Source organism: Bos javanicus, chromosome 4 (genome assembly GCF_032452875.1).
Source record: "Bos javanicus breed banteng chromosome 4, ARS-OSU_banteng_1.0, whole genome shotgun sequence".
NCBI lineage: Eukaryota > Metazoa > Chordata > Mammalia > Artiodactyla > Bovidae > Bos > Bos javanicus.
The window spans coordinates 87,107,351-87,130,767 of record NC_083871.1 but is presented as its reverse complement, the minus strand read 5'-3'; the positions used below and the strand labels follow the sequence as shown (position 1 = coordinate 87,130,767).

The 23,417-nt window shown below is 39.8% G+C and overlaps 1 protein-coding gene across 3 annotated transcripts in view; it reads left to right on the top strand.

The window, feature by feature from the left end:
• Nucleotides 1–23,417, top strand: part of AASS (aminoadipate-semialdehyde synthase) — an 83,823-nt gene that overhangs the window by 24,942 nt on the left and 35,464 nt on the right. For all 3 annotated transcript variants that reach the window (XM_061414547.1, XM_061414546.1, XM_061414545.1), the window contains 4 exons: nucleotides 726–848; nucleotides 1,236–1,347; nucleotides 12,206–12,265; nucleotides 12,452–12,519. In XM_061414547.1, coding sequence (XP_061270531.1) covers nucleotides 726–848; nucleotides 1,236–1,347; nucleotides 12,206–12,265; nucleotides 12,452–12,519 — 363 coding nt within the window. The remainder of the gene's footprint in view (nucleotides 1–725; nucleotides 849–1,235; nucleotides 1,348–12,205; nucleotides 12,266–12,451; nucleotides 12,520–23,417) is intronic.

Sequence of the window (23,417 nt, the reverse complement as noted above, 5' to 3'; positions counted from 1 at the left end):
TCATATATGACTGAGTGACTAAGCATAGCTGATTTACAATGTTGTGTTGGCGTCAGGTGTACAGCAAGTGAACCAGTTATACAATACATATGTGTGCATACATGCTAAGTCACTTCAGTCCTGTCCAACTCTTTGTGACTCTGGACTATAGCCCTTCAGGCTCCTCTGTCCATGGGATTCCCCAGGCAAGAATACTGGAGTGGGCTGCCATGCCCTCCTCTAGGGGATCTTCCTGACCCAGGGATTGGACCCATGTCTCCTGTGGCTCCTGCATTGCAGGCAGGTTCTCTGTTGCTGAGCCACTAGGGAAGCCCACATATATCTATATCCACTCATTTTTAGGTTCTTTTCCCTGTAGGCCATTACAGAGTAATAAGTAGAGTTCCCATGGTACAATAAGTCCTTACTAGTTATCTATTTTATATTTAGCAGTGTTTACAGGGAAGGGATTTTTCCTTTTTGTTTCATCTCTTTTCGTTTCCTGTCTTCCTCTTCCTCTTTTTCTTTTTGCTTGTGGTGACTAAAACTCCTATCAGGAAGATTCTCTGTATCCCAGAAGATCTGTTTCCTGAACAGTGAGCCATAGGAAAAAGAGCTAAGAGCCTTAGAAATATTTGCCACCTACTTTAAAAAATTTCTAAGCACTTTTCATTTTTATTCATTTTTAATTCTGTTGGAAACTCCAGAGATCCATGCTCTCATCTAAGTATTGATGTTATTTACAGACTTGTGGCAATATGTGACATTTCAGCGGACACAGGAGGATCCATTGAGTTTATGACTGAGTGTACCACCATAGAGCGTCCCTTTTGCATGTATGATGCAGATCAGCATATTATTCATGACAGGTGAGTTTGCTAAAGCTGTTAGATGGGGAGAGATACATAACAATATATCATTTGCTTCCTTTTATATGCTACTCTAAAATACCCACACTGAGTGACAGCACAACAACAACAATGCAAGTTTCCAGAGATATGCTCCAATATATTTAAAAACTTGGTGGAAAAACCACATACAAATTTGAGCACTTAAATGCACACACACACACATATATGTACTGCATTTCAAAATGGGTTGCTGAAGAAGGGAAAGCCTTTTATTTGAAAAGGCGTGTTTATTTTCTTATATACCATGGCACAAAATTACAAATATATAATAAAGCAGACATCTGGAAAAGTTAGAACTTACACATAAATTTTGTCCATCTGAATGAAACATGTTGCTTCTCCTAGTGTGGAAGGCTCTGGGATTCTGATGTGTTCCATTGACAATTTGCCAGCACAGCTTCCAATTGAATCTACAGAATACTTTGGAGACATGCTTTACCCTTATGTTGAAGAAATGGTAAGTGGACTGGTAGCATCAGCAACATCTCTGTGGCTATAAGTAGAACTTTGGAGTGATCTTATGAACGTTCTGGTCTTCTGTATCTAAGAAATCTGTTGTAAAATGAAATGCCAGCCCTTCCCCAAAGCACTTACTGACACTCTTATTTCACCCATTCTGCTTACTTGTTTCATGGGAAATGTTATTTTGTAACTGCCATCATGCTTCATTACAATTGCATTTGCCTCTCATTATGCATACTTTATTAAGAATGTTCCTGACATTGGAGATGAGGTTTACTTTATTTCCACTTTTCTTCTGCTTTCTAGATCAGTTCATATTGGGGCGTTCTTACTGTACTGTGACTGGATGTGTGTGTGTGTATGTGTGTGCTCAGTCACTCAGTTGTGTCCGACCCTATGGATTGTAGCCCACCAGAGTCTTCTGTCCATGGGATTTTCCTGGCAAGAATACTGGGGTGGGTTGCCATTTCCTGCTCCAGAAGATCTTCCTGACCCAGGGATTGAAGCCATGTCTCCTGTATCTCCTGCACTGGCAGGAGAATTCTTTACCACTGCGCCATGGATTTGAAAAATCAGAAATGGAATATTTTGTTGGAGTTTAATCAGTAATGCTTAGTTAAATGACAGCCTATGTTCTAGTCATGTATTATTCACTGTGATCAGTGATTGTTGAAATACTGGGTTTATCTATTTTTTAAAAAAGAATTTACCTTTATTATTTATTTATTGGGCTCTGCCAGGTCTTAGTTGTGGCATGCAGGATCTTTAGCTGCAGGCATGTGGGATCTAGTTCTCTGAGCAGGGATCGAATCCTGGCCCCTGCTTTGGGAGCAGAGTCTTAGTCATGGGACTACCAGGAAGTCCCAGTATTGTGTTATCTAAATTCCACTTTCTCTGTTAGAAAAAGGCTTTCTTGTTTCATTATTTATCCTAAACATTCACACCCATCATGCTTTATTTCTGTTGCTGATGGTTGTCTGCCTCTGGCAAGGTTCCAAAGGTCTGAAGAGTGGCTCTTGTGCTTTTCATCCAGTTTCACCCAGGAGCTCTCAAACTAAGATGGGGCAGTAGGTAATGTGGCCTGAATACGTGCAGCTTCCAGTCTATCTTCTTTCACTTACTATTCTATTTTGACCCTTTATTTTTCCTCCTGGAATATGTCATCAGGGAGATATAACAGGCTTTAGAAAATGCAGGTAGTGGGCATTATTATGGTTGGAAACAATATTATACAGCACTTACTATGTTCTAGACAGTGTTCAGGTTGTTTATTTGGCTGCATCGGGTCTTGGGTGCATCACGGGAATCCTCTGTTGCAGCGCATCAGCCTTCTAGTTGCTCTGGAGCGCCCAGGCTCAGCACTTGCAGCACGCGAGCTGTCTAGCTGCAGCTCAAGGGCCTAGTTGCTGTGTGGCATGTGAGATCTTAGTTCCCCAACTAAGGATTGAACCCACATCCCCTGTATTGCAAGGTGGACTCTTAACCACTGGGCCACCAGGGATGTCCCCAAATTACTTTATATATTTTAATTTTTAAATACTCATGATCACCCTCTCAGATAGGTACCATTATCAACCTATTTTACTGATTAGAGAACTGAGGCACATGAAGAAGTGAAGGCTGAGAAGGCTTGCTGACGCATCTGGTGCTGGACCTGAGGTGTGTCTGGAATTGACTCTGAGGAGTTCAAGTAGCTTGAGAAAGGATAGTACAAATGTCAAATTTTACTGGAGACGTCAACTTGTTTTATGGCCTTGAGCCAGGCACTCACTTGCTTTCTGCACCTCAGATATTTTACCTATAAAATGATATTTAATCTTTAAAAATATTTTAAAATTTTATTTGCCGTTGTTATTTTTCCTTTTTGGCTCTTCGTCGCTGTGTCCGGCTTTCTCTGGCTGTAGTGAGCGGGGGCCACTCTCTAGTCGCAGTGCTCCGGTTTGTCACTGCAGGGGCTTCTCTCGTTGCAGAGCACAGGATCTAGGGCATGTGGGCTTCTCTAGCTGTGGCGCTCGGGCTTAGTTGCTCTGTGGCATGTGGGATCTTCCCTGACCAGGGATTAAACCCCCGTCTTCCTCATTGGCAGATGGATTCTTAACCACTGGACCATAGGGAAGTCCTGATAATACATAATCTTAATGGTCCCTCCAGTTCTAACATTCTGTAACTGTAAATGTCTAAGTGGCTGAAAGGCACATATATATTTTAAAAGTAATTTACCCAGATGTTTACTATTTGCAGTGATGCTCATTCATTACCCTCTGGGATCATTTCCCTGAAGAATCAATAACTTTCGTTAGCCCTGTACATAAGTTTTTTATTTCAGATTTTCTTTTTTGCAGTTCTGAAATTTCTTCTTTTTTTTCTCCTGAGAATTTCTTTTGATTTATCTTGAGTGTAGTTTTCCTTATCACATGGAGCAGAGTTGTAAAAGCCACTCTACGGTCTACCTGTTATTTCCAAAATTCTGGGTAAACTTCAGCTTGAAATATAGTGATTGTCTTTTCCCCTGAGAATGAGTCGGGTCATAGTTTTCTGATTTTCTTAAGCTGAATAATTTTGAAGTACATTGTGGATACAGTGAAGACTCACGCTGTGGAAATTCCAGATTGTTACATTTCTCTGTAAAGTGTTGATTTTGTTTGGTTTATTTGGCTTTTTTTTTTTTTTTTTTAAGCAGGCAATTAATGAGGCTAGACTTAAACTGAAAACTCTGTCTCACCTGAGACAGGTATCTCAAGTAAAAGTTCAGCTTTTTCATCCTTTCTGGGCTGCTTGTTGTCTGACCTGCGCATGCTCAGTCCTTCCAGACTCGACCCAGAGCTGACATGGAAGCTGGGCTTCACTTTTTTTTTTTTTTTGTAGTTTTAATTTTTTAAAATTTTATTTTATTTTTAAACTTTACATAATTGTATTAGTTTTGCCAAATATCAAAATAAATCCGCCACAGGTATACATGTGTTCCCCATCCTGAACCCTCCTCCCTCCTCCCTCCCCATACCATCCCTCTGGGTCGTTCCAGTGCTCTAGCCCCAAGCATCCAGTATCGTGCATCGAACCTGGACTGGCATCTCGTTTCATAGATGATATTTTACATGTTTCAATGCCATTCTCCCAAATCTTTCCACCCTCTCCCTCTCCCACAGAGTCCATAAGACTGTTCTATACATCAGTGTCTCTTTTGCTGTCTCGTACACCGGGTTATTGTTACCATCTTTCTAAATTCCATATATATGCGTTAGTATACTGTATTGGTGTTTTTCCTTCTGGCTTACTTCACTCTGTATAATAGGCTCCAGTTTCATCCACCTCATTAGAACTGATTCAAGTGTATTTTTAATGGCTGAGTAATACTCCATTGTGTATATGTACCATAGCTTTCTTATCCATTCATCTGCTGATGGACATCTAGGTTGCTTCCATGTCCTGGCTATTATAAACAGTGCTGCGATGAACATTGGGGTACAAGCAACTCCTACAGCTCAACTCCAGAAAAATAAATGACCCAATCAAAAAATGGGCCAAAGAACTAAATAGACATTTCTCCAAAGAAGACATACAGATGGCTAACAAACACATGAAAAGATGCTCAACATCACTTATTATCAGAGAAATGCAAATCAAAACCACTATGAGGTACCATTTCACACCAGTCAGAATGGCTGTGATCCAAAAGTCTACAAATAATAAATGCTGGAGAGGGTGTGGAGAAAAGGGAACCCTCTTACACTGTTGGTGGGAATGCAAACTAGTACAGCCACTATGGAGAACAGTGTGGAGATTCCTTTAAAAACTGGAAATAGAACTGCCTTATGATCCAGCAATCCCACTGCTGGGCATACACACTGAGGAAACCAGAAGGGAAAGAGACACGTGTACCCCAATGGGCTTCACTTTTATCTGAGTCTGTCATTTCTTGCATTTCCCGCTCACATTCTAGAGCAGGCTGTGTTGCCCAGGGTTTCGTTCCTGTTCCCTTAGACCAGAAAGTCAGTAAGCTTGCTGCCTGTTTCTACTTCCTCACAGCACACAGCCCCTCCTCAGGGCAATACCAAAAGGACAGCACACTCAATTTCAGCACTGATTATTTCTTCCGAGTTTTGACACTCTCCCCAAACTGCCTGCTCTTCTTCATTCTCTGAAACTGTCATGTAGTTACTTTTGCTTGTATTTTGTCCAGAATTTATAGCTGTGATGTATAGAAGGGATAGTTAGCACTTCGTCCCTACCTGAAATAGAACCTCTCAGTCATAATGCATTGATTAGATCAACTTGACTCCAGCAGAGTCTTGGAGTAGCTAGAAGAGCTGTTGCTGAGCCTTTGGCTTTCTTTCCTTTTTTTAAAAATATAATTTTTAAATTGCCACTTGTGGGGTGGAGGCAATGATATTGCTTGTAATGGGCTTCCCTGATGGCTCAGAGGTACAGAATCCACTTCCAATGTGGAGACTTAGGTTTGATCCCTAAGTCGAGAAGATCTTGTGAACTGTCATAATACACCAAATTTAGGACTTTTTGAAAATAAGTGGCAAGAGCTAGTTAAGCATTTTGTAATCCAGTTTTTAAAATCATAACAAAACTATTAATAAACTGAAATTGCAAGAAAAAAAAATATAATTTTATTTATTTTTGGCTGTGCTGGGTCTTGGTTGCTGTAAGGGCTTTTCTCTAGTTGCAGCAAGCAGGGGCTCCTCTTCATTGCAGTGTGAAGGCTTCTTATTGCTGTGGCTTCTCTCGTGGAGCATGCGTTTGAGGGCACATGGGTTCAATAGTTGCTGTTCCCTGGCTCTAGAGCACAGGCTCAGTAACCGTGGTGCATGGGCTCAGTTGCTCCACAGCATGTGGGATCTTCCCAGACCAGTGATTAAACCCATGTCTTTTATATTGGCATACGGTTTCTCTACCACTGAACCACCAGGCAAGCTCTGAGCTTTTGACTTTAATTCATTTTTTCATATCCTTCAGGTATACATTTTAGTGCAATGCTTAGCTTGTAAGGCCAAATTATGGAAAATGTTGCATACTAATTTGCCTTTATGAAAGCATTTGACTGTTATTTCTTGAAATGTCATTTTGTTTGGCTGCTCTGACACCATTTACCATCTAAGAAGTTGCTACTAGCCGTTTTCAATTCACAAATGATCATGCTTCAAAATTTCAATTACAAGTTTATTTTTCTTGGACCTTAGACCACAGTTTTTCATTGTCCTTAGTCAAAATTGCCTTTCATTGAGTACAGTTGATCTCATACAGATGTTAGGAGAAAAACAAGCCAATTCAATGAAATTCTTAGTAAAGTGTGTTTGAGAGTTAGCCCATGTAACTGATGAGGGCTAAGTAAATTTGAATGAAATTTTCTTTTTTTTTTTTTTGTTTTGGCTGCACCCACAGCATGTTCTATGCTAGTTTCCTGACTAGGGATCGAACTCAGACCCTTTTCATTGGGAGCGTGGAGTCTTAGCCACTGGACCACTGGGGAAGTCCTTAAATAAAAAAAAATTTTATTAAAGAACAAACACAATTTTTTTACATTATATGATAGTATACAATATTAAAGGGTCACAGATAAGTGATACTTAAGTATATAGCATGATAAATTATCACAAAGACATGCAGGTGAACGCTACAAGGTGAAAACTAGAACAAGGTTGCTGCTAAGTCCTTCAGTCGTGTCCAATTCTGTGCGACCCCATAGACGGCAGCCCACCAGGCTCCTCCGTTCATGGGATTTTCCAGGCAAGAGTACTGGAGTGGGGTGCCATCGCCTTCTCCGAGAACAAGGTTAACATCCCAGAAATCCCCTGTGCCTCTCCCAGCACTGTCCCGACTCTCCTTCCTAAAGGGACCTAGTGTCTTGACTTATAACTGTGGATTAGCTGTGTCTTTTATGGGAAAATTTTATTTTATGAACATATTAATTAGAGTTTAAAAACACTTCTGATACTTCCAATGAACTTCTTGGGTCTGTTTAATGTTCTTTGTTTTACTTTTTCTTGGTTTTTAGTCCGTTCTTATTATTTAATATGCCTGTTTATTTTTGATTGAATAGGCTCTGGATGGTGTGTGTGTGTGTCATAGAGAAGATTTTCTTTGTTTCCGGCAAGGAGGCTAGGAGAAAATCACCTCCGTTTAGTTAAGAATGGAAGTGATTCCAAAGCTGAGTCTTGGTCCTTTGGAGAACTACATTTTTCAGTTGACCCTTTATTTAGAATATAATCTTCAGGATCCCAAATGGAAATCTGGCCTTTATTAGGATCCCCTTCAGCTGAACTTAAACTCCAGTGTTTTTTTTTTTTTCCCCTGTGGTCATCCACAAGCTCTTCTCAGTTTCTCTCTGCTTAGCATCCCAGCCACTGCTTCCACATTGGCAGCTACATCTAAGAAAAGTGCTTAGATTTGTTGACACAACCAACTTCTCTAAATTCTAACACCTTCTTCCTTTTATATGTCCCTGCTGCCAAGTTGCTTCAGTCGTGTCCGACTCTTTGCAACCCCATGGACTGTAGCCTGCCAGGCTACTCTGTCCATGGGATTCTCCAGGCAAGAATGCTGGAGTGGGTGGCCATTTCTTTCTCTGGAAGATCGGTCTTCCAAACAGGGTGGTGGGATTGTCTTGGAGGCATCAGTCTCAGCACTGGACATATGTAAAAACTGATGACTGTCTCTATGTAGTCTTGATAATATGTGTACCTGCTTGACACTAAAAAATTAAGTATATTATCTATGTTCTTTTGATAACAGTATGAAGCTATATTTAAAGTACCTTGGATATATCTGGGGTTTAGTTTCAGGCCACTGCAATAAAATGAATATCACAATAAAATGAGTAACACAAATTTTTTGGTTTCCCAGTGCATATATGTTATGTTTAAACTATACTATAGTCTGTTAAGTGTACAATAACCATAGGTCTAAAGATGACATACATACCTTAATTAAGAAATACAGTATTATATATCAACTATGTGTGTGTATTAAGTTGCTTCTGCTGCTGCTGCTACTGCTAAGTCACGTCAGTCGTGTCCGACTCTGTGCGACCCCATAGAGGGCAGCCCACCTGGCTCCCCTGTCCCTGGGATTCTCCAGGCAAGAACACTGGAGTGGGTTGCCATTTCCTTCTCCAATGCATGAAAGTGAAAAGTGAAAGTGAAGTCGCTTAGTCATGTCTGACTCTTAGCGACCCCATGGACTGCAGTCCACCAGGCTCCTCCGTGGACTGCAGCCTACTAGGCTCCTCTGTCCATGGGAGTTTCCAGGCAAGAGTACTGGATTGGGTTGCCAGTGCCTTCTCCAATTAAGTTGCTTCAGTTGTATCCAATTCTTTGTGACCCCATGGACTGTAGCCCACCAGGCTTCTCTGTCCATGGAATTCTCCAGGTAAGAATACTGAAGTGGGTTGCCATGCCCTCCTCCAGGAGATCTTCCAGACCCTGGGATCGAACATGCATCTCCTGCATTTCAGGCAGATTCTTTACCACTGAGCCACCAGGGAAGCCCATATTAACTATAGTTCAATTTTAAAAAAGAAAAAGAATATTGCTAAAATATGTTAACCATCATCTGAGCCTTCAGTCAGTCATAATCTTTTTGGCAATAGTAATGTCAAAGATTACTGATCACAGATCAGCATAACAAAAGTAAAAATAATGAAAAGTTTTGAAATATTGTGAGAATTACCAAAATGTGAGACAAAGACACAGAGTGAGCAAATCTGTTGGAAAAAGGGCACCAATAGACTTGCTCAATACAAAGTTGCCACAAATCTTCAATGAAGAAAAAAATCAATATCTGTAAATGACAGTAAGTTGAACCACAATAAAACAAGATATAGCTGTGTATGCACTGTCCTGTTTCCCCCTGATTTTCTTTTTTGACGGGACAGACCCTATAGCATTCCAGGGCATAGGATATCCTTTTGAACCAATATGGAAGTTTTGTTTCAGTTGAATTCAATAGATATTTATTGTCTATTGGAACAAGGCAGACATCTAAATGAAGAGAATTTAAACACAGCTGCTGACCTATAGATGCATGAGGTCCAAGAAGGGCATAAGACACGTGTGCAATTCTACTGAAAGATGGAATGTGATAGTCACAGGAAGATGCTAATGACGTTGTGGAGGGAAAGGATCTGTCCAGTTCAGGAAGTCGGGAAAGTGGAAGTAGGAGGCATACTGTGCGATGTAGATGGGGGAGCAAAGGTGGGAGCTAATTTAACATAAGATTTCTGTGTACTGTCAGATCAGATGGAATTAAGGTAAATATATTGGTTCCATGTTAAAAGGGGTCTTAACACTGGGAAAATAGCTTGAAATTAATTTAGAAAAGAGTGATGAGCCTCAAAAGTGTTATATGTGAAAGTGACAAGACCTACCATATGCTTCAGGAGGCTGTGCTTGCAGTTTTGTATTGGATGAATTCTAGCAAGGGAGACAGTTAAATGCGGTAATTTAGCAGCCTTTTTAAAAGAAAAAAATTTATTTATTTGGCTGTCTCAGGTCTTAGTTATGACACAAGGGATCTCGATCTTTGTTGCGGCATGCTGGATCTTTAGTTGTGGCAGGTGAACTGTTAGTTACAGCATGTGGGATCTAGTTCCCTGAGCAGGGATCGAACCCAGGCCCCCTGCATTGGGAGAGGGGGAGTCTTAGCCACTGGACCACCAGGGAAGTCCCAGAGCAACCTTTTGTCTTTGTTTGATATTTGCCTCTCTTTAGGTGGACTCGTGACAATTATTATTTTCTTGGGGAAAAAATGCTCTGAATTTTCAATAATGACTGCATGTATCCACTAATATATTTATTGAATATTTGCCATCTTACAATTAGTAGCCTTACAGCAAGATGCCAAGTGCAGTTCCTAATTTCCAGGTCTGTTTGGGGGCAGGTTTTGATAAGCTTCCCTTGTGGCTCAACTGGTAAAAAATCCGCCTGTAATGTGGGAGACCTGGGTTCAATCCCTAGGTTGGGAATTCCCCTGGAGAAGGGAAACGCTACCCACTCCAGTATCCTGGGCTGGAGAATTCCATGGACTGTATCGTCCATTGGGTCACAAAGAGGTGGACACAACTGAGCGACTTTCACTTTGATAAAGGCTTCTCTTCACAGAGAAGGCAGTTCTTCAGCTGCATCTCGGAGAACAAAGCGAAGGAGTTGGAAGCAGCAGAGTAACATGTGAGTTGGCTACATGGTGTGGCCAAGAGGCAGGTGAGGACGTGATGTGGGTACCCAGCTCCAGGCTGTTCACATGATTGGAGTGTTGGGTGTGAGGCCAATGCGGGGGTTGAGGCAGGAGAGGCAGAGCCAGACTACAGAGGGAGCTTGAGACTAACTCTAAGGCAATGGAAATCTACTGAATTATTTTAAACAAGCACAGGAGCCTGTTTAAATACAAACAATCAGATTTGTTTTTCAGATTGGAGATAAATGGAGGGAAGAGATGTGGGAGGTAGTTCCCATGGTCCCAGTAAGGCCTACATAAGGCTATAGAATTAGAGATGAAGAGCAGAGAGAGAGAGTGAAAAGATACTTAGGAGTTGAGTGATTTAACCATATACTGAGTGAGATGTGAACTCATTTTATTATCTGTAAATGGCTCTTGCCTCGTTGACAGGGTTGGTAGGTGGAGGAGTCAGCTTGAGAAGGAAATACTCCAAAGGTAGCTGGGAGAAAGAGGCAGTGGGAAGACCCCAAGTGTCAGTTTCATCCATTCCCCTAAGAATGCCTGGCTTATAAATATGTATACCTTTTTTTTTTTTTTTAATACTGTTTTCCCAGGAATAGTGAGCCTAGGTATCTGTTTTAGATACATGGAAGTAGTTTTGTATTTCATTTAATACAGTAAATAAATACTGTTCTGCCAGCATCTGGTAGGTACATTTAACACTTTCTTAGTTGGGTGAGTACTGTAGGGTCTTGATTGTCTCATTGGCCTTAAGGCCCCACCCCTTAGAAGCAGTCATACTTATCGGATCTTTACCCTTTGGCATCTATTCAAAGGTTGGATGCCTTGGAGGAAATGAGAAGGATTGGAATGCTGGGGTGTCAGTATGAGGTGTGGCTTTTGTTGTTGGCCATCGACTCATACTTTTGTGAGATAATGGGAAGGGTATGAAGGATTTTTTGAGTCTACTGGGTCAAGTCATTTTCCTTGACGCTTCTGAAATGCTGATGTGTCTATATATGGAACCATTGCTGACCTGAGGGAGACTCCCTATGGTAGCATACCCCATTTTCTATTGCTAATAGAACAGGCTGAGCCTTTGGGATGGGATGGAGGTCCTCAGAGTGAGGACTGTGGTGATAAAGCTTGTGGTGATATTTGCCAGCATGCTCAACTTGACAAAGGCTTCCCTGGTATCTCAGGGGTTAAAGAATCTACCTGCAATGCAGGAGACACAGGGTTTGTGGGTTTGATCCCTGGGTCAGGAAGATTCCCTGGAGAATGAAATGGCAACCCACTCCAGTATTCTTGCCTGAAAACTCCCACGGACAGAGGAGCCTGGCGGGTTACAGTTCAAAGAGTAGCAAAGAGTTGGACATGACTGAGCGACTAAAGAACATACACTCAATGAGACACATCTAACTGGTGGGGAAGTCTAAGTTTTTTGTGTTTCCAGTAAGCAAATGTGATTAAGGTTTTGGAATTGGAAATTGTACTGAATAAACATGTTTTGGGGGGCAGAATTCATTGCTTGCAGAAGACTCCTTTTGCCAATTAATTATACAATTCAGTGATTTTCAAAAAACTTTTCTAAACATTTTTTCCTTTGACTAATATTTTAATATAGATAAAATTGCAAGATGCCTTCTTTGCAACATCATTTATCTTTTCCAATTTCATTTCCTTTTCAGATACTATCAGATGCGACACAGCCTCTTGAAAGTCAGAATTTTTCTCCTGTGGTGCGAGATGTAAGTTATGAGAAGTATTTCTTTCCATGCATGTATTTTTTCCACACCTTCCTTGATCCCTTTTCCTCTTTCCCTCCCTGTCTTTCTCCCTCTCTGTCACTCTCTCTTTTCTCTGTTAGTCATGAGCCCATGATTGTGGGACTAAATGTGCTGACTAAAGAATTGTCTTGTATCATATATATTCAGGCAGTGATTGCATCTAATGGCATGCTGTCTAACAAGTATAAATATATCCAGAAACTCCGAGAGAACAGGTAAGCATCATTTACAACCTCTTGTTTAATACATTTATTCTTGGATCTCATGAGTATTTTTTAAATGCTTCCATATGAGTTCTTGATGCTAGGATTATGCAATATGTATTTTTTTAATGGCTGTAAATATTAGGAATTTCAAATGAAGTGACTGGCTGAAACCAATGTGAATTATTTTCCTTTGAACAGTATTGTAGCATCATTTTGGCTTCCTAATATCCATGTAGACTTGTGTGTAGATAAGCAAAACTTCAAAAGCTCTGTCCCTGTTCTTTCTCTAGCATTTTGCATATTGTAATGTCTCAACTATTCTCTCAAAGGAAAATGAGCAAGCTAACCCTTTCCTTGGCACGTTCAGATTGATTTCTAGTTGAGGATTTGGATTCTCTTTTGCTTAGGATAATATATAGCAAACTGGACTCTTGGTTAGCAATTAAGAAAACTACTGAAAAAAGAAAATGGTGAGAGGTCAGTTTTCCTTGGGGTTCTTATTAGGAGGAAAGTGTCAAAAAGTAATGAGACAAATCCACTGGAGAGAACAGTTCTCTTGGGAAGATACTTAGCTAAGGCCTTGGTTTCCATAATTGGCGTTACTACTCAAAATTGGAAACACAGACACTGACATTGGAATGTTCTGGTCTCCAGCTGGTTGTACTTGGTCTGTGTTTATGCCTGCTCTATTGGTCCATTCACATTTAACAAAATAACCCATGCATTGAATTCTCAGGAGAAGCCAGAGTGGGAAAATTAGAAACTAACTGCCTGATCTTCTCTCTGTTATTCCACCTATAAGAAGTAAATAAAAGATCAAGTATTATTGTTATGCCTTTTCCATGTGTGTTTGTTAGCTTATACTTACTTTTGTGTGTTAGTGAAATATTCTGGCATGAAACCAGGGGTATATAATTTTTTTTTTTTTAATGAAAAAGCAATTGGTTTATAGAACTCCATAGGTGAGTGTCTTCTAGGGGAAACTTCATATGTTTGTTTTTCATAGTTTTGTTTATCTTTGGATTTTCATTCTGATGATCTCTTTCTTACATGACTAACCTCAATGACATGTCTAACATGACTAGTCCCTCTTTATACACCATATTCCATGTAGCAGCAGGTGTGACTGCTAGGACTTCCTGCCTTCCTTCCCAGGTAGAATCTTGTGCCAAGAGATTGAAAATGAAGATTGCATTTTGGAAGGAAATTAGAGTTTCCTTGAATCCCTGCCTTATTGTTTTGTTCTCTTTATTCCTTGTCCTGTGCTTAGTCGCTCAGTTGTGTCCAATTCTTTACAACCCCATGGACTGTACCTTGCCAGGCTTCTCCATTCATGGGGATTCTCCAAGCAAGAATGCCGGAATGCGTTGCCATGCACTCCTCCAAGGGATCTTCCTGATCCAGGTCTCCCACATTGCAGGCAATTCTTTTACCGTCTGAGCCACCAGGGAAGCCCCTTTATTTAGCACAGTAATTATTAACCAGGAGTGTGGGGTTGCTGATGGGGCAGATAATATTAATATCTAGAAATAAGTTTTTAAAAATGTATTTCGAACATTTTCTTTTTAGAGATCAAAATAATGTGTTTCATATACCCAAACTACAGAAGATGTTATTAGAAAGGATCTATAATAGCCAATAATAGTGCTTCCTTCTGGGAGATGAAATGGGATAGAGGTGGAAGTTAAATGAAAGCTCCCATCATCAGTGATAGGAGTGTCGGGGGTGAAGAGGGGTGGAAGAATTTTATATTTACATTTATTTTTATTTACTTATAATTAATGAAATTAAGTGAAATTAAATTAAGGTTAAAGCTTGAGAGACATCCTAGCCTAAAAGATTCCAGCAACAGAGCCTTCTGCTTAAGTCTCTGGCACCAAACCATTTCCATGGTTTTGTATTGATATCTGGGAATTTGATTCAGAAGACTTTTAATGAGTATCTTTAAGACAGAATTCAATGAGCAATAGTGGGCTTATAAAGATGGAGAAGACTTAGTCACTATCTTGGAGGTCAGAGTTTGTACGAAAGACAAATCATTAACTGTCAGGCAAGTACAAATTCCAACAACAGAGAAATTCAAGAATTAGAGTTCTGCCTAGTGACTCATCTTAGGTTTCTACATTTAACCCATTCCATTTGTGATTTCAAGATTATAGTTTTAGAAAGAGACTCACAAACTTAGAAAATGAACATTCAATTTCCCAAAGGGAAGGGATAGTTAGGGAATTTGGGAAGGTCATGTACACATTGATATATTCAAAAGGGATAACCAACAAAACCAACAAAGACCTACTGTGTAGTACATGGAACTCTGCTCAATGTTATGTGGCAGCCTGGATGGGAGAAGGGTGTGGGGGAGAATGGATACATGTATATGTATAGCTGAGTTTCTTCATTGTTCACCTGAAACTATCACAACATTGGTTTTTCTTTTTTTTTTTTTATCACAACGTTGTTAATCAGCTATATCCCAATACAAAATAAAAAGTTTAGAGTTTGGAAAAAAAAAAAGAGAAACAAAATAATGGTTTTCACTGGTTTCAAGTGACCTGAAAGATAAATCACAAGACTGTGTCTAATATGGATAATAACTTCCTGCTCAGATTGTAGTATCCTCAGATTGTTGTGAGGGGTAAATAGGTTTCTGATAAAAGGCCCCTAGCATGATTTTGAATCAATGTCCTCCCCCAGAAGGATACAGTGTGAGACCAAGTGACTCAGTTATGAACAGCCAGGCATTGGCCCAGCACTTCTACCTCACTAGTGGTACTGGGAATTCACACCTATCAAAGATGTCTGGATCTATTGTTCATTATATGGGATATAAAATAATTTATGTAAAATGTTGGTATTGGGAACTCCTGATGAGATTCTTATTGTAAGAAATGTGGGGGGGAAATGATTGCTTCACAATCTAAGTTTTATTTATTTATTTAATATAAATTTATTTATTTTAATTGGAGGCTAATTACTTTACAGCATTGTATTGGTTTTGCCATACATTGACATGAATCTGTCACGGGTGTACATGTGTTCCCCATCCTGAAACCCCCTCCCACCTCCTTCCCCATACCATCCCTCTGGGTCATCCCAGTGCACCAGCCCTGAGCATCCTGTATCATGCATCGAACCTGGACTGGTAATTCATTTCACATATGATAATATACATGTTTCAGTGCCATTCCCCCAAACCATCCCACCCTCGCCCTCTCCCACAGAGTCCAAAAGACTGTTCTATACATCTGTGTCTCTTTTGCTGTCTTGCATACAGGGTTATCATTACCATCTTTCTAAATTCCATATATATGCAGTAGTATACTGTATTGGTGTTTTTCTTTCTGGCTTACTTCACTCTGTATAATAGGCTCCAGTTTCATCCACCTCATTAGAACTGATTCAAATGTATTCTTTTTAATGGCTGAGTAATACTCCATTGTGTATATGTACCACAGCTTTCTTATCCATTCGTCTGCTGATGGACATCTAGGTTGCTTCCATGTCCTGGCTATTATAAACAGTGTTGTGATGAACATTGGGGTACACATGTCTCTTTCAATTCTGGTTTCCTCAGTGTGTATACCCAGAAGTGGGATTGCTGGGCTGTATGGCAGTTCTATTTGCAGTTTTTAAAGGAATCTCCACACTGTTATCCATAGTGGTTATACTAGTTTGCATTCCCACCAACAGTGTAAGAGGGTTCCCTTTTCTCCACACCCTCTCCAGCATTTATTGCTTGTAGACTTTTGGATAGCAGCCATTCTGACTGGCGTGAAATGGTACCTCACTGTGGTTTTGATTTGCATTTCTCTGATAATGAGTGATGTTGAGCATCTTTTCATGTGTTTGTTAGCCATCTGTTTGTCTTCTTTGGAGAAATATCTGTTTAGTTCTTTGACCCATTTTTTTGATTGGGTCATTTATTTTTCTGGAGTTGAGCTGCAGGAGTTGCTTGTATATTTTTGAGATTAATTCTTTGTCAGTTGCTTCATTTGCTGTTATTTTCTCCCATTCTGAAGGCTGTCTTTTCACCTTGCTTATAGTTTCCTTTGTTGTGCAGAAGCTTTTAATTTTAATTAGGTCCTTTTTGTTTATTTTTGCTTTTATTTCCAATATTCTGGGAGGTGGGTCATAGAGGATCTTGCTGTGATTTATGTCGGAGAGTGTTTTGCCTATGTTCTCCTCTAGGAGTGTTATAGTTTCTGGTCTATCATTTAGATCTTTAATCCATTTTGAGTTTATTTTTGTGTATGGTGTTAGAAAGTGTTCTAGTTTCATTCCTTTACAAGTGGTTGACCAGTTTTCCAAGCACCACTTGTTAAAGAGATTGTCTTTTCTCCATTGTATATTCTTGCCTCCTTTGTCAAAGATAAGGTGTCCATAGGTACGTGGATTTATCTCTGGGCTTTCTATTTTGTTCCATTGATCTGTATTTCTGTCTTTGTGCCAGTACCACACTGTCTTGATGACTGTGGCTTTGTAATAGAGCGTGAAGTAAGGCAGGTTGATTCCTCCAGTTCCATTCTTCTTTCTCAAGATTGCTTTGCTTCTTCAAGTTTTTTTTGTATTTCCATATAAATTGTGAAATTATTTGTTCTAGCTCTGTGAAAAATACTGTTGGTAGCTTGATAGGGATTGCATTGAATCTATAGATTACTTTGGGTAGTATACTCATTTTCACTATATTGATTCTTCCGATCCATGAACACGGTGTATCTCTCCATCTATTAGTGTCCTCTTTGATTTCTTTCACCAGTGTTTTATAGTTTTCTATATATAGGTCTTTAGTTTCTTTAGGTAGATATATTCCTAAGTATTTTATTCTTTTCGTTGCAATGGTGAATGGAATTGTTTCCTTAATTTCTCTTTCTATTTTCTCATTATTAGTGTATAGGAATGCAAGGGATTTCTGTGCATTGATTTTATATCCTGCAACTTTACTATATTCATTGATTAACTCTAGTAATTTCCTAGTGGAGTCTTTAGGGTTTCCTATATGGCACAAAGTGAAGAGGAACTAAAAAGCCTCTTGATGAAAGTGAAAGAGGAGACTGAAAAAGTTGGCTTAAAGCTCAACATTCAGAAAACTAAGATCATGGCATCTGGTCTCATCACTTCTTGGCAAATAGTTGGGGAAATAGTGTAAACAGTGTCAGACTTTATTTTTTGGGGTTCCAAAATCACTGCAGATGGTGATTGCAGCCATGAAATTAAAAAACTCTTACTCCTTGGAAGAAAAGTTATGACCAACCTAGATAGCATATTCAAAAGCAAAGACATTATTTTGCCAACAAAGGTCTATCTATTCAAGGCTTTGGTTTTTCCAGTAGTCATGTACAGATGTGAGAGTTGGACTGTGAAGAAAGCTGAGTGCTGAAGAATTGATGCTTTTCAACTGTGGTGTTGGAGAAGACTCTTGAGAGTCCCTTGGACTGCATGGAGATCCAACCAGTGCATTCTAAAGGAGATCAGTCCTGGGTGTCCTTTGGAAGGACTGATGCTAAAGCTGAAACTCCAATACTTTGGCCACCTCATGCGAAGAGTTGACTCACCGGAAAAGACTCTGATGCTGGGTGGGATTGGGAGCAGGAGGAGAAGGGGACGACAGAGGATGAGAATGGCTGGATGGCATCACCGACTCAATGGATGTGAGTTTGAGTCAACTCCAGGAGTTGGTGATGAACAGGGAGGCCTGGCGTGCTGCAATTCATGGGGTCGCAAAGAGTTGGACATGACTGAGTGACTGAACTGAACTGAACTGATATAGAGGATCACATCATCTGCAAACAGTGAGAGTTTTATTCTTCTTTTCCAATTTGGATTCCTTTTATTTCCTTTTCTGCTCTGATTGCTGTGGCCAAAACTTCCAAAACTATGTTGAATAGTAGTGGTGAGAGGAGGCACCCTTGTCTTGTTCCTGACTTTAGGGGAAATGCTTTCAATTTTTCACCATTAAGGATAATGTTTGCTGTGGGTTTGTCATGTATAGCTTTTATTATGTTGAGGTATGTTCCTTCTATTCCTGCTTTCTGGAGGGGTATTTTTTTTTTTTTAATCATAAATGGATGTTGAATTTTGTCATAGGCTTTCTCTGCATCTATTGAGATGATCATATAGCTTTTATTTTTCAATTTGTTAATGTGGTGTATTACATTGATTGATTTGCAGATATTGAAGAATCCTTGCCCACTTGGTCATGATGTATGATCTTTTTAATGTGTTGGCTTCTGATTGCTAGAATTTTGTTAAGGATTTTTGCATCTATGTTCATCAGTGATATTGGCCTGTTGTTTTCTTTTTTTGTGGCATCTTTGTCAGGTTTTGGTATTAGGGTGATGGTGGCCTCATAGAATGAGTTTGGAAGTTTACCTTCCTCTGCAATTTTCTGGAAGAGTTTGAGTAGGATAGGTGTTAGCTCTTCTCTAAATTTTTGGTACAATTTAGCTGTTAAGCCGTCTGAACCTGGGCTTTTGTTTGCTGGAAGATTTCTGATTACAATTTCAATTTCCGTGCTTGTGATGGATCTGTTAAGATTTTCTACTTCTTTTTTTTTTTTTTTTTTACGAAGCTGAAATGTGACACAGAATCTAGTCAAGTCACACGGTGCCTCCAGTTTCATGTTTTTTTTTTTTTCTTAAAAATAAAATAGATAAATCTTTTTTTTTTTCTCATAATAATCCTTAGAATGAGGTATAATCTCTATTTTTATTGCTGATTAAATGGAGACTTGGAGGTTAAGTAACTTGTCCAAGCCTCCCTAATTAGAGAGTGTCTGAGCCGGGTTTGAATCCAGTATTTCAACACAGGGCCCCTGCTGTTTTTTGCTATTCCACATTTCTTCCCAGCACACTGCTTGCTAGCTACTATCACCTGATTAATATTTTCTTTTTTTTTTTTTTTAATTTTTCAGCACTTTATTTATTTATTTTTATTTGATAAATTTAACGCCTTTTATTGCCATACCTCATTTTACTGTGCTTTGCTTTAGTGAACTTTATAGATGCATGTTTTTTTTTTCCTTGTTAATTTTCTGTTTAGTTGATCTATCCATAAGTGTGAGTGGGGTATTAAAGTCTCCCACTATTATTGTGTTATTGTTAATTTCTCCTTTCATACTTGTTAGGATTTGTCTTACATACTGCGGTGCTCCCATGTTGGGTGGATATATATTTATAATTGTTATATCTTCTTCTTGGATTGATCCTTTGATCATTATGTAGTGAAGATTTTCTACTTCTTCCTGGTTCAGTTTTGGAAAGTTGTACTTTTCTAAGAATTTGTCCATTTCTTCCACGTTGTCCATTTTATTGGCATATAATTGCTGACAGTAATTTCTTATGATCCTTTGTATTTCTGTGTTGTCTGTTGTGATCTCTCCATTTTCATTTCTAGTTTTATTGACTTGATTTTTCTCCCTTTGTTTCTTGATGAGTCTGGCTAATGGTTTGCCAATTTTATTTATCCTGTCAAAGAACCAGCTTTTGGCTTTGTTGATTTTTACTATGGTCTCTTTTGTTTCTTTTGCATTTATATCTGCCCTAATTTTTAATATTTATTTCCTTCTACTAACCCTGGGGTTCTTCATTTCTTCCTTTTCTAGTTGCTTTAGGTGTAGAGTTAAGTTATTTATTTGACTTTTTTCTTGTTTCTTGAGGGATGCCTGTATTGCTATGAACCTTCCCTTTAGCACTGCTTTTACAGTGTCCCACAGGTTTTGGGTTGTTGTGTTTTCATTTTCATTCATTTCTATGCATATTTTGATTTCTTTTTTGATTTCTTCTGTGATTTGTTGGTTATTCAGCAGCGTGTTGTTCAGCCTCCATATGTTGGAATTTTTACTAGTTTTTCTCTTGTAATTGAGATCTAATCTTACTGCATTATGGTCAGAAAAGATGCTTGGAATGATTTCAAATTTTTTTTTTAATTTACCAAGGCTAGATTTATGGCCCAGGATGTGATCTATCCTGGAGAAGGTTCTGTGTGCACTTGAGAAAAAGGTGAAATTCATTGTTTTGGGGTGAAATGTCCTATAGATATCAATTAGGTCTCACTGGTCTACTGTATCATTTAAAGTTTGTGTTTCCTTGTTAATTTTCTGTTTAGTTCATCTACCCATAGGTGTGAGTGGGGTATTAAAGTCTCCCACTATTATTGTGTTATTGTTAATTTCCCCTTTCATACTTGTTAGCATTTGTCTTACATATTGCGGTGCTCCTATGTTGGGTGCATATATATTTATAATTGTTATATCTTCTTGGATTGATCCTTTGATCATTATGTAGTGTCCTTCTTTGTCTCTTTTCACAGCCTTTGTTTTAAAGCCTATTTTATCTGATATGAGTATTACTACTCCTGCTTTCTTTTGGTCTCTATTTGCATGGAATATCTTTTTCCAGCCCTTCACTTTCAGTCTGTATGTGTCCCTTGTTTCGAGGAGGGTCTCTTGTAGACAACATATATAGGGGTCTTGTTTTTGTGTCCATTCAGCCAGTCTTTGTCTTTTGGTTGGGGAATTCAACCCATTTACATTTAAGGTAATTATTGATAAGTATGATCCCGTTGCCATTTACTTTATTGTTTGGGTTCGAGTTTATATACCCTTTCTGTGTTCCCTGTCTAGAGAAGATCCTTTAGCATTTGTTGGAGAGTTGGTTTGGTGGTGCTGAATTCTCTCAGCTTTTGCTTGTCTGTAATGCTTTTGATTTCTTCTTCATATTTGAATGAGATCCTTCTAGGTACAGTAATCTGGGCTGTAGGTTATTTTCTTTCATCACTTTAAGTATGTCCTGCCATTCCTTTCTGGCCTTAAGAGTTTCTACTGAAAGATCAGCTGTTATCCTTATGGGAATCCCCTTGTGTGTTATTTGTTGTCTTTCCCTTGCTGCTTTTAATATTTGTTCTTTGTGTTTGATCTTTGTTAACTTGATTAATATGTGTCTTGTGGTGTTTTGGCTTGGGTTTATCCTGTTTGGGACTCTCTGGGTTTCTTGGACTTGGGTGATTATTTCCTTCCCCATTTTAGGGAAGTTTTCAACTATTATCTCCTCAAGTATTTTGTCACGGTCTTTCTTTTTGTCTTCTTCTTCTGGGACTCCTCTGATTCGAATGTTGGGGTGTTTAACATTGTCCCAGAGGTCTCTGAGATTGTCCTCATTTCTTTTAATTCATTTTTCTTTTTTACTCTCTATTTCATTTATTTCTACCATTCTATCTTCTACCTCACTTATCCTATCTTCTGCCTCTGTTATTCTACTGTTGGTTCCCTCCAGAGTGTTTTTGATCTCATTTATTGCATTATTCATTATATACTTACTCTTTTTGATTTCTTCTAGGTCCTTGTTAAACCTTTCTTGCATCTTCTCAACCCTTGTCTCTAATCTATTTATCTGTAACTCCATTTTGTTTTCAAGATTTTGGATCATTTTCACTATCATTATTTGGAATTCTTTATCAGGTAGATTCCCTATCTCTTCTTCTTTTGCTTGCTTTGGTGGGCATTTATTCTGTTCCTTTACCTGCTGGGTATTTCTCTGCCTCGTCATCTTGTTTATATTGCTGCGTTTGGGATGGCCTTTCAGTATTCTGGCAGTTTGTGGAGTTCTCTTTTTTGTGGAGTTTCCTCTTGGTGGGTGGGCTTGGATGGGTGGCTTGTCAAGGTTTCCTGGTTAGGGAAGCTTGTGTCAGTGTTCTGGTGGGTGGAGCTGGATATCTTCTTTCTGGAGTGCAATGAAGTGTCCAGTAATGAGCTATGAGATGTCAAGGGTTTGGAGTGACTTTGGGCAGCCTGTATATTGAAGCTCAGGGCTAGGTTCCTGTGTTGCTGGAGAATTTGTGTGGTATGTCTTGCTCTTGTTGGCCCTTGGGTGGTGCTTGGTTTCAGTGTAGGTATGGAGGCATTTGATGAGCTCCTATTGATTAATGTTCCCTGGAGTCAGGAGTTCTCTGGTGTTCTCAGGATTTGGACTTAACCCTCCTGCCTCTGGTTTTCAGTCTTATTCTTACAATAGCCTCAAGACTTCTCCATCTGTCACTTCCAAGGTGGTTCCCTCTGATTTAGCTTCTTCTGTTTGCTGGTCTCTTCAGTGTTTAATTTCCGCCCTGACACAAGGGGGCGGTGGTAGACACTTTTTTAGGCTCACTTGTTCAGTCGTGCTGTGGGGAGGGAGGGATGCTGCAAACAAATAACACTGGTATGTGTGGGGAGTGCTCTTCCAGTCTCGGCCACACTGGGTCTGCCCCCACTCACGTTGTCTATGCTTTCCCAGTCTACACTGCTTAGGCTCTAGGTTGCTCTGCCGGGAACTGTCTGAGGCTGGCCCTGGGTTGTATGCACTTCCCAGGTCTAAGCTGCTCAGGTTCAGGAACTCGGGTAGTCCTCAAAGGCGCAGACGTGGTTGGGCCTGAGTTTTGTGCCCTTCCCAGGTCCGAGCAGCTCAGGTGAACAGGTGTTTGGCGAGTGCGGTTGCTGCGACTTATTGCCTCTCCTGTCCCTGCCGCTCGGTTTTCTGGGTGTACAACTGGTGCACCTTCTCAGGTGAATGTCGACTGTCCAGAATCCCAAGAAGTCTTGATTAGCAACGAAGACTGCTTGCAGTTTGGTAAATGATGCCTCTCTGGGGCCGCAATTGCCCCCTTCTGGCTCTGGCTGCCCTTGCCTGCCTGTCTCTAGTGGGGGATGGGCCGGTCCGCAGCCAGCTAGCTCTGCTCAGTCCTTTGTTCTGTGAGCGGGCCTGACAGTGTCTTAGGTTAGGGCTTTTCCCGGATTAGCTATCCCACAGTCTGGTTTGCTATCTCAAGTTAGTTCCCTCAGATTGCCCTTGGGGCATTCAGGCCCAGTCCTTACTCTAAGCAATGCAGCCCGCACCTCTCTGCCCAGCCCCCACTTGCTAGTGGCGGATGCGGGCATC